A 12,566-nucleotide genomic window follows, 5' to 3' on the forward strand; every position below is an offset into this window, starting at 1 on the left:
GAAAATTAATATAGGATTTAAAAAACTTCGAGGGAACACATTTTCTAAGATGGCACTTAAAGGAAATGGCTAGCTTGTTCAAATTTATTTTTTCCCTCACTGAAAAAAATGTTTTTTTATTGGGTATTCTCTTTAGCTATTACCATTTTGCTTCAAATGAAAAATTAAGCGCATAATTTTAAGAAATTTGAAATTAAAATGTGTTTATATTATTTGTTTTTATTTTGCAACTTAAACACGGCTTCAGTCTATGCGATAATATCTTTCTTATTTTGTTTTTGTTTTTGGATTGTTGTAAATGTTTTGGTAAATGAAAATAAACTTAAAACGGTTTTAAAATTCACAATTTATTTTTATTTAAAAAATCCAACGTTTCGGAGGAACTGATCCTCCTTCTTCAGAGATTTTTAAATAAATAAATTGTGAATTTTAAAACCGTTTTAAGTCTTTTTTCATTTAGTTTTTCACAATGTGCCTCTCTTCACTTCTATTTAAAGGTTTGGTACGTTATGATATATCAAACCAGTAAAGTGTGTTGACCTGTTTGACGCAGCGTTCGCGTAAACGTAGAGTATCAAAAAGCCGTGAATGCGACCTAAAATAAGCGGGGTTGATGTACGGAATATCGGAAACATAGCTAACAGCGAAACCCGGTTTATTACTAAGCTAGTTATTAACAACCCTATATTTTAAATAGGTTTTTGTATTATCTTTGTAAAGTGAAAAGAATAATATCAAATTTGTCGTGATATTGCTCTGGACTGTCCTCTCAAATATTTTTGTTCTCAGTATACACACCATAAAAGAAATTTCAAAAACCTTAAGCTCTTCATTCTTCAAAGAAGTCTACTTGTTTTCGCTAACCCTTTCGGCGTCATCGAGGTCTTTACTTATTTGCTTAAAATTTAGATTTGGAATGATGTCTGACGATCTGCTGATTAGATTCTTCTGAGGCACGGTGTTTCAAAGAAAAATATTTTGGTCAAAAATTAAATAATTGTTAGATTTAAATCATATTAACTTATACAGCTCACGAAGAGGACTAGGAATCAAGTAGCACAAAGATTACAAAGCCGCGCCTTCCAGCTGCGAAGTTACGGAACGCTGGGGGTTTTAAGGTATTCAATAACCCGTTTTGATATTAAAAAAGGCGATTTTCCATCGGTTCCTTGTTGTTTATTAACTTATTTTTAAATCCAATTTCAGAGACAATTGGGTAAGAAACTAACTGAAATATTTTTTTGTAATTATTTAAAAAAAAACTGGCATGCGGTTCGTTCTGGGCTTTCATTACGTGGGTCTATATATCCGTGTTTCTTTCTATTCGAATATCTTAACTGTTAGTTTTCTTAATATCTGTTATTATCGTTAAATTTCGATCATTTCTTTGTGCGATCGCTTATTGGTTCATGTGGTTTCTAGCACATTAACATTTTTCTCATTGCGTTTCGCGTCTTAGTGCTGTATCTATAAAATTGACTTTTGCAGAGTTATTTTTTACAATATTTTATATTTTGTAACACTGTCGTTCCGTTCGAGTCATCACATCTTTTGTCTTATCCTTCTAACCTGATGATTTTACGGTTCCAACCTTATCTTAACCGTTGTCGACAGATTGTAACCTGAGTAAGGAAGTAATAGCTCGTATGTAGAGGCGGAAATAGTTCATCTCCTGTTAACAAACCTTTACATTTTGATAGCCGTGGCGGCGTACGTTAACCTAAACCATTCAACGTTCTTCGGTTCATAGAGGAACAGAAAGCAATGAACTCCAGCTGGTAAGCGGAAATCCGATGTGCTATTTATTTGATAAATTCATATTTACTTTAATTAAAATACACAAAAATTAATTTTATGTATTTAAGAGTATACAGGGTGTTACGGAATAGTACGTCAAAAATTCAGAGGCGTGTTCCCAATGAGTAACAAATGTCTTAAGAGCTTCGTTTCAGAGATATGAACATCCAAAAATCAACGGTTTAAATTTAATATTCAAAATGACCACCTCTGGTTCTATTTCAGGCAAATCATCCAAGTACTCATTTTAAAATGCCAAGCATGTTACGGCTATGCTCACAACATCGGTCGGTTCTTCATCTGCTGCCCACTGATCCATCAACATCAAAGGAAGAACCACATGCGTCGTCTCGTTCCTTATGGCACGTTTTTGAGTAAAGACACTATTAAAACTGTTAAAAAATAAACCGACTACGATAAAATAGTACTCTAAAACACTTAAAAACGTTACTATGCCTAACCATTTAGCCTGGGTGGTAGAAAATAAGGTCTCAACTAAATGATCGACAACAAAGCAACATTAGGAGTTAATTCTGTTGGTGAGACCTAACACTGCGGTGTGAGAGTAACTTTGGCCTCACTAGTGACGTTTATGTAATTTAAGCGTTCCATCTCTGAGAAGACTATCCTCATCGGATGTTAGTCGAATACTGAAGAACTGTAGTCAACGCCTACTTTGTTCATATTCCACTGATAAAAGTCTCGATAAAAGTTTGAGCGTTTTCATATGAAACGAAATTTCATCCTAAAATGGAGGTTTTTGCCTACTAGATAAAGTAGTCTCCTCACTGACACAGGAGAAAAGGGGTAAGAATCTTTATGTCGAGTAAATTTCTCAAAGCATTTTCGTGGAAGGGGGTAGAAGTCATTTACTTTCTTTTAATGAGTCCACAAAGAAGCGGCAAAACGAAACAGTTGACTCATCGACCATGAAACTTCTCAAACGAGCGTAAGGGAGCGTTTATTTGGTACCAATTTCAAAAAACCTGCCTGTGATTAAGTGAGGTTAAATGAGAAAGGATTCTTCAAAAAATTCAATTCTGGTTTATAGTGTTTTGCTTTTTTTAAATTTTTAAAATTTGTTCACAATGTATATATATTAATTTTTTGCTTTGTTGTTGTTGTTACATTCTCTGTTTGTTTCTCTTTTACCATGTTTTTCTTATAGTTTTTTTCCTAATGTTTAGGGGCCTAAAAATCGCAAGATGACTTGGCCCCATAAAACAATAAAAATATACATGAAGTCTTCTAAGTTTAAATAAAATTAAATTGAAATTGAATTATTTTAAATTCAACGCTCCTATTCTTAGAATGCTTAAAACAATTCGAATGCCATTAGTATGATATCTTACGTGGAGTATAATTTTTGATTAAATAAATTGCAGTAAAATATAATTGGCATAGCTAGAACTAATAAATATGTACATAGCGACTTTAATCAGATAGATTACCCACTACGATCTTTTAAATCAAACATGAACTAGACGTTTTTATCCACTAGCTCGGCTTTAGGGTCATTTATTACCACGTAGGCAATATTTTAACAATGTTGTTATTATGAAGTATGGAGTACGCTCCTTACTAGGAATGAAAAACTTCAATAAGAAAAGCCAAGTGCAGAAGCTTTGGTTTTGGAGCATTATGAAATTGAAAATGGATATTTGCAAATATTTAGAGGTTTATGTATACAAAACTTAAAATAAGGTTCTAAAGCTTATCAGAATAATGGGTTTGCAAGTGTAGAAAGACCTTCCTATATTAAATGGCTACTTTATTTACGCTAATACCACATTAAGGACGATCAAAGGAGGTAAATGTTATCAAAATATCTTTTGGGAGTTTACTTGAATATACTCTTTAAATAAAAATAGTACCATCTTAAGATTTGGTACCATCAATATGGCCTACACAACTACCTTATCAAATTTCAAATAAATAAATAGTTATTTAAATATTAGTTATTTAATTTTACTCTGCTTCTGATCACACTAACCCCCAAAATGCTGGGATAGTGCAATCGCAATAAAATTACGAACAGAGGTTAAATATGGTGTCACAATTAAGGGAAATATTTTCGTAGCTCTAAAATAAAATCTTTTTAAATAAAGTACCCAGATGCTTATATAGATTCCTGAAGCTAAAATCATAAAAAAACTTTCTTTTAAACCATAAATTATTTTATCAAAATATAACATTGACTAACTGATCACACTTACCCTACACTGCAAATTTTCCGGATTTACTTTTGAAAACCTCAAATTATAAGCAAAATACAAAATTTACCCAGAAGGTAAAATGCAAAGCAGACTACAAAATATAAATTATGAAACCAGTTTGCCAATTAGGAAAAAAGTTATATAACTTTTATTCTGCGCATGAAATATCTAAATACAAGTAGAAAAGTATATATTGTTGGGGAAATAATAGGTGGGTATCACACTTACCCCTGCTCAAACTTACCTCCATTGAACAAATTTTGTAAAAACCAGCATACCAATCGTAACATTTTCTTATATTAAACGCTGAAAGGGTAATTTGGTAACGGTGTAATCTACTGTTTTGGACTAGTATTTGATTTAAGGTCTGTACTGAACATAGTTCATTTACCTTGCCGTTCATTTTTTTCTGTATATAACTGAATTTGCTTCGTTTCGTTGGCTGCACATTTCACGCTGATAAAATAAGTGTAAATGTAAACTGAAATTTGCGCTATATAGCCCTCATAAAGTCGTAATATGCAATAGGAATAGGTTCGAAAAAGTTTTCTGTTAAAAATTAAAGTGCACTTAAATGTATTATTTCAAGATATTTGTAGTTAGCGATACAAAAAGCCAAATCACTCTTGTTTCATTGTTTTTTATAACTGTTTTTTGTTCATGGTGTATTCGGAGACTGATTACTCGTTTCAAATACAACCTTCCGCCTGGACCATTGAGTTGGCCGTTAGTGGGTCATTTGCCTTTCTGTGGAGATTTTTCACGTAGACAAATTTATTTCCAAAAAATATCAGAAAAATATGGAAAAATTTGCAGGTAAGAATTTTTCAATCCAACCGAAGTATTTCAATTAATTTTGTATATATTAAAGAGATGCGTAATGAACCACTGCCCAAAAACCCGAATTTGCCTTCTTTTCCTTATAATTTCTAATTTATAACCCACGTCATTTTTAAAACATTACTCGACATAATAATTATTTTTATCTTTTAACTGAGAAACCTGCGGTTGAATAGACTACACTGCGGTGGCCCTAAGACTCAAATATGTCTGCCTTTTGGCAAAATTTCAACATTAACCTTTAGAATTTAAGTATTACTGAGTTATTTCAAAGCATTTAACATATATAGACAACATTTTGTTTTTAACATAAAATTTCCAATTATAGTTGAAAGTGTTGAATATAATCAAACGAAGAAAATTAGGTTCTACTCTGCGCGCAAAGATCAAGAAATTTAGTTTATTTCGTGATTAAGATAGCAAATTAGACAATTGCACTTATTTTCGTAATCTACCAAATTAACTGCTCATCGTGGAAATAAAATTAAAAAACCATTAACCGATTCTGGACATTTAATTTAAATACAAAATTATTAATTTAAAGAAATCCCATAAAAACAATCGTGATGGACATGGCAAAAGCTTGGGTTACACAAAGGAGGGTAGTGGGGTTATCCCTAGAAAAGGAATAGTAAAGTTCACCAATAAAATTTCGTTATAGCCGGACTACTTTTTAATAGGCGAATGTGATACGGACATTTTTGCACCTTGTAAAGCCCGCATTTGCATTTATGAGTACCGAAACTTTCTATATGCATTCTATGGGTCTCTATAAGTAAAAAATGTCTGTTACACATGGGTCTTTAAGTATTTCGTTTCAGAGATATGGGCTCCCAAAAAACTACCCCAAAAAACCTGACACAGCCTTAAATCTGGCAAACAATATTCTTCCTTGAACCAAATTGTTTGCATTAAACTATCAATTGTTTTTAATCCGTGAGGCGAGAAACTTAAATAACAAGTGGCAAAAGTTCATTATTGTCCTTTTAGAAGTAAAATAAGTAAAGACAAATACAAGTCATTTTTATTTATTGTTACGATTTTAATTATTCAATTTAAAGAATCAAATTTCTTGTATTTGTCTTAGCCGTCTATCTACAGACTCAAACGCCAGTCGATCTGACACCAGTCTTTTAGGAATCTACTGCTGGTTGAATCTTTGAGCTTCTCACCAACTTTCCTTGAGCCCGTCTGTGCAATAAGCGTTCCTCACTTCCTGGACCAATGTGCCATATTAGCTACCGTATTAGACGATTTTAAAACCATTAGTTTCGAATTTATATATATATATATATATATATATATATATATATATATATATATATATATATATATATATATATATATGAAAACAAAGTGAAACTCAAAATGAAAACGGCCACATAAACTGCTGTACCATTGCTGCGCCACTGATAAAAGAATCTACCATAGGTTGATTTTTCAAAATCTTCGTGGTTATTCGAGTAATTTTTACGGAAGTTTCATAAAGTTTCTTTGATACATTTCCAGTTTTTATCTTGGAAGCCGTCTCGCTGTTGTTGTGAGTGATCCTACTATCATCAAGCAAATTGCAACGAAACACAATTTTACAGGAAGACCCCGTGACGTCCAGTTTATGCCTGGGAAAACAAGTAATATTTGTCATAACTCAAAAAGCAATATTTGAAACCATTTCATTGATATAAATTTAAATTGACGGGTCGTAATGGCTTTCCCGTACTTTAAATTGTTCTCTGAAGTGTAGTCAACTATCGGTCGAGATATTTTACTAAGAAAATGCTTTCTTTTCACCAAATTTATCTGTTTCAATAAGAAAATTAGCCAAAGGGCTAGTTTTCTCAAATTTATGATGGACTTCTATGAAATGCTTAAGGAATCATCTAAATATCTGGTCGTTCGTATCTGCAACGTGATCAAATGCAAAACTTCAGAAAAGAGACGTGACATAAACATTTCGCAAGATTTATTAATTGAAAAATTGCCTTCACAAACAAAACATTTAGACAATCATTAGAGTCTTTGAAAGTCTTTCAATATAAGTGGATTTGCCTTTTACAAAACAATTATAGTAGGTTGATATTATTGGTTAAAGATACTTAATTTTGAATTTAAAGGGGATTAAGAATTTCATGTTTCAAAAATTTTGTAAGAAATACCGATTTCTGAAGAGGTTTATTTAGTAACGTAGATCAAGAGTTGATAAACTCTTTTGAAGAGCAACTCAGTAATAAGCTCTCAAATGATGCTTTGTTTTAGATTGCGCAAGCAAGGGTCACTCAACTTTGGGATGATCAAATGAATTAACGCTAAAACCAATTCATTATAAACCGAGGGTGACACAACGGGGACTTCGAACTCCAAATTGTTTTTTTTTTCAAAAATATTCCTAAACCTTATAGTTAAAAATAACTATCATCAACATGGCGATCTCGACATTTACAAAGTGCGAAAGGATTCCGTAATTTGAAAATTTAAAATCTAAGTATATGTCAAATTCGACTTAAACTATAAAATAATAATTTTCTTCAAGTAACAAACATTTAAATAACTTTAAATCCAATATTTCAAGTATTTTATTTATAATTTTACTCTTATTGGGCTTATATTAAATTGTGTTTTCGTTAAAAATTTCATTTGTTTTGGTAGAATTCACATTTGTGAATGATTTCGCTTATTTAAAAGAAAATACAGGGATTGTTTCAGGTATCACTTTATCTCGGATCTATTTGGTCCGAGTTTCGCGTTTTCATCCGCTCGAAGACCTATCGGTACGAGCTATTAGTAAGTTTTTAAATTTCTTCAAATTTGTTTAGGGTTTAGCTTTATTATCCCTTTTCATTATGGACTTATCTACTTATTCACCAATTTTTCATCCTTCACTTTATCTCTGTTGACTTTAGAAAGTTGAAAACATTACCTAATAATTATAAAATAGATAAACAGTGTCGTAGTCAGAAATTTGTCAAAGGGGGATCGAAGATTGTGAATGTACAGAGTGGGTCCCAGAGGGAGGTCTGGACCTGGAAAACCCCTTTGTCTACGCCACTGTAGTTTTATAAAAGGGAAATATAAAATCACGTCTCCCTAAACCTTTTCAGACTAACAAATATATAACAACAGTTAAAAATCGGATCGGCCCAAAAACCTTCAAACATTTTAGAAATATTGATTTATTTATGTTATAACCGCTTATATTTTTTTCAATAACAGACAGCACTAAGCATTATAATTATTTTGACGCTATAGAATTTTATCACGTTTCAGATATGTTTGAAACTAGCGACAGAGTCTATTATAAAGAGCATCGGCGATTTTTAAAGCAACTCATGTCAAGAACGTTAAGCCAAGGGCAATTGGATTGGGCTACTAAAGTTCAAGATCACGTCGCGAGATTCGTTAACACAATGCCAGATCTCGATGGAACTGCTCTTCAATTAAGTGAAGTTTTTCTCTACGAAGCCGTTAGTATAGTTTGTAAAATCATAGCAAACGTTCAATTTGATCCAAACTCCAAATTTGGAAATGGAGTTGAAAAACTCAATGGAATTTTTCTGCCTTACTTTTTTGAAAACAAAAAGAAGTTTTACTACCCATTACTGAAAAGTGTTCTGCCGAGAATTAATTCCATAATCAAAAATGGTATCAAAGTTGCGAAAGACCTCGAAGTGGAAGTAGAGTAAGTTATCATTTCTAAAGTTGAAAATTGGCAAATCCATTTTCTTAGATTTGATCCCTTTATAATGTTTCGCGTACGAGACTTCATCCACGAACGCTATTCGACCTTAAAGCACGCCCGTACCGCCCCGAATGAGCTCCATCTTGAATTGAAAATACGTCGTTTTCCGGCAATTGCTTGTAAGAAGCGCTTCAAGTATAAGATTGAAACGATAAGCTCAGTTTCAGTGAAGGCCGTGGATGTTTGTGATTACCTATATCCTATATTGGAGTAGGTTACCAAAGATTAATTATACTCTCTTTTTTATTTAAAACACGGAGAAAGGATATGAGATTGTAACTCGTGGTATTGTAGGGCTTCTCCCTTTCAATTAAGAATATTCGCAATCCTCGTCTATTGAAATAATATTAATCGTATTTAAAAACGCCAAAGCAGAAACTTACCAATGCCGAGCCTTGATCTCTGAAACTGAGAGCTTTAGGATCCATGTTCAATAGACATAGTTTACACGATAGAATCCGTAGAACGTGTTTCCGAGTTTTTCACATAATTATGGGTGTTAATCTGTATATTATAGGATGAAAATTGAAATTTAAAAATATGTGATGGCTCAGAAATTGAAGTTAAATATCGGAATATATCGAGGTTTTATCAAGAAAATTGTTTTGCAAAAACGGTAGAAAATATTAAATGAAGTTTAAATCAGTATTGAGCTAAAACGTTAATACGTTTAATGAAATTATTTAAGAGGTCTTTTAATAACACGTAATACTTAGCAAAATTATGTATGACTTGCTTAAATGTATTTACGTTAACTGTTTCCACTAAATTGTATAAATATTACCATATCTGAAAACATATACTATCTCCTTCTCCTGTCGAGGACACATTTGACAATTCTTAACAAAATAAAAAAATAAAGCCTCTTGGAAAAGCATCCTTTTAAATAACTTTTCTTATTGACCGCGGTAAATTTCAAATATTTTTCCATATGTTTCGTATAATTTTAAAATCTAGATTATTTATTAGGAGCAATTATTCTACGTGCTTAAATAACCCGCATTTTATTTTTAGGCAAGAAATAGAAAGGCACGAGAAGAGCTTTGTTGAGGGTCACACGAAAGATCTTATGGACTTGTACATTCAGGAAATCAGAAATATTCATTTGAAAACGTTTACTAGTATGTAACTATAAATATTTTTATATTTTATTAAAAGTGGAGTGGTTCCCATCTCCTGGCTTTTATATTTGTTAGCTATCAAACTATGCCTTTAAGGAAACCAAATTTTTTACTCCTTCACCAGAATGTTGGACGAACTTTGTTGAGTTCACTTTTCCGCCAAAATTGTACTGTTTTCACACACGATCGCGGTCTTTAGAGGGATATAACCTATTTTTGAACAAAATATTTCTTGAAATTTAAATATAAAGGAATATAGGAGCTTTGCAGTTAAATCAACATTAAAAATTTAAATAATTCATACCAACCTTATATTGAATGTAAAAAGCTAATTAAAAATGAATCGCAGGTATTAAAGGTTGTAAGGAGATAAATTATAGTGGAGAAAACGATCGTTATAGAGTCACTATACAAGTACTTGTTTTTAACCATTTGAAGTCCAAATGAGTAATTCACAGTTTGGAATACCTGGACTATTACCACGAACATATTAATATACAGCCTAAAACAAGCTTTGTGCTAAGTTTCCCCATTACTTCTCGTCTCTCTGATTAGCCCCGAAAATAGGCAATGCTGAATGGGTCAAGCTACACGTTATTTTCTCACTACGTTATGATGACGATACTGTGAATTTGATGTCCTGCCCCTGCGACCGGCTGAAATAATATATTTTCATCTTTATACAAATAAATTTGCCCATTTCTATTTTTGGGTGTTGTTTTTAAAAGCTAAACATAAAAATTAAACTTATCTCGTGCAGCGAGTCGCCAATAGATTTGACTAAATGTAAATTGACTAACATTGTTATTTTTTAGGGGAAACTATTGTTCCAAATTTGACAGGGTTTTGTGGTGCACTAGGTGACACGGCGCAAAGAACTCTTGTAATTCTGTATACAGCGTTGGCTCTTCACCAAAACAGCCAAGACAAAATACACCAAGAAGTGATTTCCGTAGTGGGCAAAGATAGATTGCCCGAGTGGAGCGACAGACACAATCTACCCCAAATGCAAGCTTTCATCTTGGAGGTTTACCGTTACTATAACCTTATATCGCTGCAAGAAAACTTAATGTACGTTGAAATTATCTGTTTTATTTCTGTACACGGTGTTATTAACACACGAAATCAAAATTGCCACACTTGGTATATTATTTATTTAAACGGTAAAACCTTCGCATACATTCGTCGAAATGAAAGAGATAAAATACTAATACTACACCTTAAATATAAGTTCCTTTTCAAGTATCCAATTAAAAATGCCATGCTTTAAAGAAACGTGACATATTAATAGGTATTTTTTCACGTAATAGGGGGATAACGTGACACGAATCCAAAGTTGCATAAACGTGAAACATTAAGTTCCAAATAAGAAATAGAAACGCGTTTGTTGAAGGACTAGCGAAATTGATGCGTTAAGATTTTAAAATAGTCATTCACTCTTTATTTTTAATTGGACTTTTTCTGTGCCGTGTACAATAAACAGAAATAGATTAACCATTTATAATGCCACTGGACGAAATTATATTATATGGCATTGCACGTTGATATTCGAAAAATGTTATAATGAATTCTGTATGGAAAGTTTTTCACGAGTCAAACGCTTCTGTAATGAAACGAGAACGTCTTCATTTTTGACTTATTTTATTGAATAAAGGCGGTGTTTGTTTCGTACAGGCTTGAGCGCGTCCTTCGAAGGGCTGCAGTATTTACCGTTCATTTTGAAGACGAATTTATACGATTAAAGCGATAACAAAATGACTACTGATTGATTGCGGCATGATCCCGGTTCGATCACGAATAGATAACGGCTAAAGCAGAGCAATTATAGAAAGGAAACGGTGACAAGATATCATTTACCGATATCATTAAATTTAATGTTTTAAATCGTCATGTTTCCCATTACAAGGGGAAATATTTAAACACCCGCCCCAGAATTTAAATTGACGAGGGAGCTTTGTCGACTTCTCCCTTTTTTTTCTCAAATCGACGAAATACCATTTCTCCCGAAATGAGATTTTGTGCAAGCAAACGATAATCAATTTGTTCAATTCAATCATAGAGCTCTGGAAGATGAAAGGATTGGAAACTACGACATACCGAAAGGTTCTAACGTCCTGCTGTTGTTCTCGTCAATCCGCGAAAGTAAGGAATTATATGGAGATCCCGAAGTGTTCAGACCAGAGAGATTTATTACTGAAGATGGCAAAAAATTGAATTCCCTCGCTGATTACTCGCTCGTTTTTGGTCTAGGTAAGTTTACTCACGGATCTTTAATTAAATAAATCTGCAAATCACTTTTTTTAATAGTCGTGGAGGTGTTGTCACACGAATTTATCCAGGAATAAAAAAATACTATTAAATACTATAAAATATTTAAAAACAACATTTATTACAACATTTTTAGAATTTGCGACTACTTTATTATAGGTTCCACACCGCGGGTGGTAAAGTAGGTCTTAACTTTTATAAAGAAAGTAGTTGTAGTTGAAACGAATTGGATAATTCTTACAGTTTATAAAATGTATAAAAAATAAACCAACATTAACCAAATTAATTTTCTTGCACTTGCGTCTAATGGTTTGTAATTTTATCCAAAATAAAGACCAAAATGGGCTAAATCTAAGCTAGTAAATTGGTTAATGAAATAAATTACTAAAAAAAATAATAAATACTAAAAGTCGTACGTTGTTTTGACAAAATCAATCAAAGAAGTGTCTTTAAAATATAAATAAACAGCACGACTTCAATCTAAATATTCAAGGAAATGCGAAAGCACTAAAAATCCCTCATAACGAGAGGCCAAAGTTGCTAATCCGCTGGAGACTTCAGAGGTTCTATAAACGTAAGCGCATTAGT

The 12,566-nt window shown here is 32.4% G+C and overlaps 1 protein-coding gene across 1 annotated transcript; it reads left to right on the plus strand.

The window, feature by feature from the left end:
• Positions 1-8,119: 8,119 nt before the first annotated feature.
• LOC149954622 (cytochrome P450 2C15-like) lies at positions 8,120-12,055 on the plus strand. The gene is made up of 5 exons (XM_090169993.1): positions 8,120-8,529; positions 9,604-9,710; positions 10,526-10,781; positions 11,770-11,960; positions 12,018-12,055. Exons 1-5 carry the CDS (start codon positions 8,120-8,122, stop codon positions 12,053-12,055), a joined length of 1,002 nt encoding a protein of 333 aa, XP_090026119.1.
• The last annotated feature ends 511 nt before the right edge of the window (positions 12,056-12,566 follow it).

Source organism: Leiobunum rupestre, chromosome 3, assembly GCF_980474605.1.
Source record: "Leiobunum rupestre chromosome 3, qqLeiRupe1.1.hap1, whole genome shotgun sequence".
Taxonomy (NCBI): Eukaryota; Metazoa; Arthropoda; class Arachnida; order Opiliones; family Sclerosomatidae; genus Leiobunum; species Leiobunum rupestre.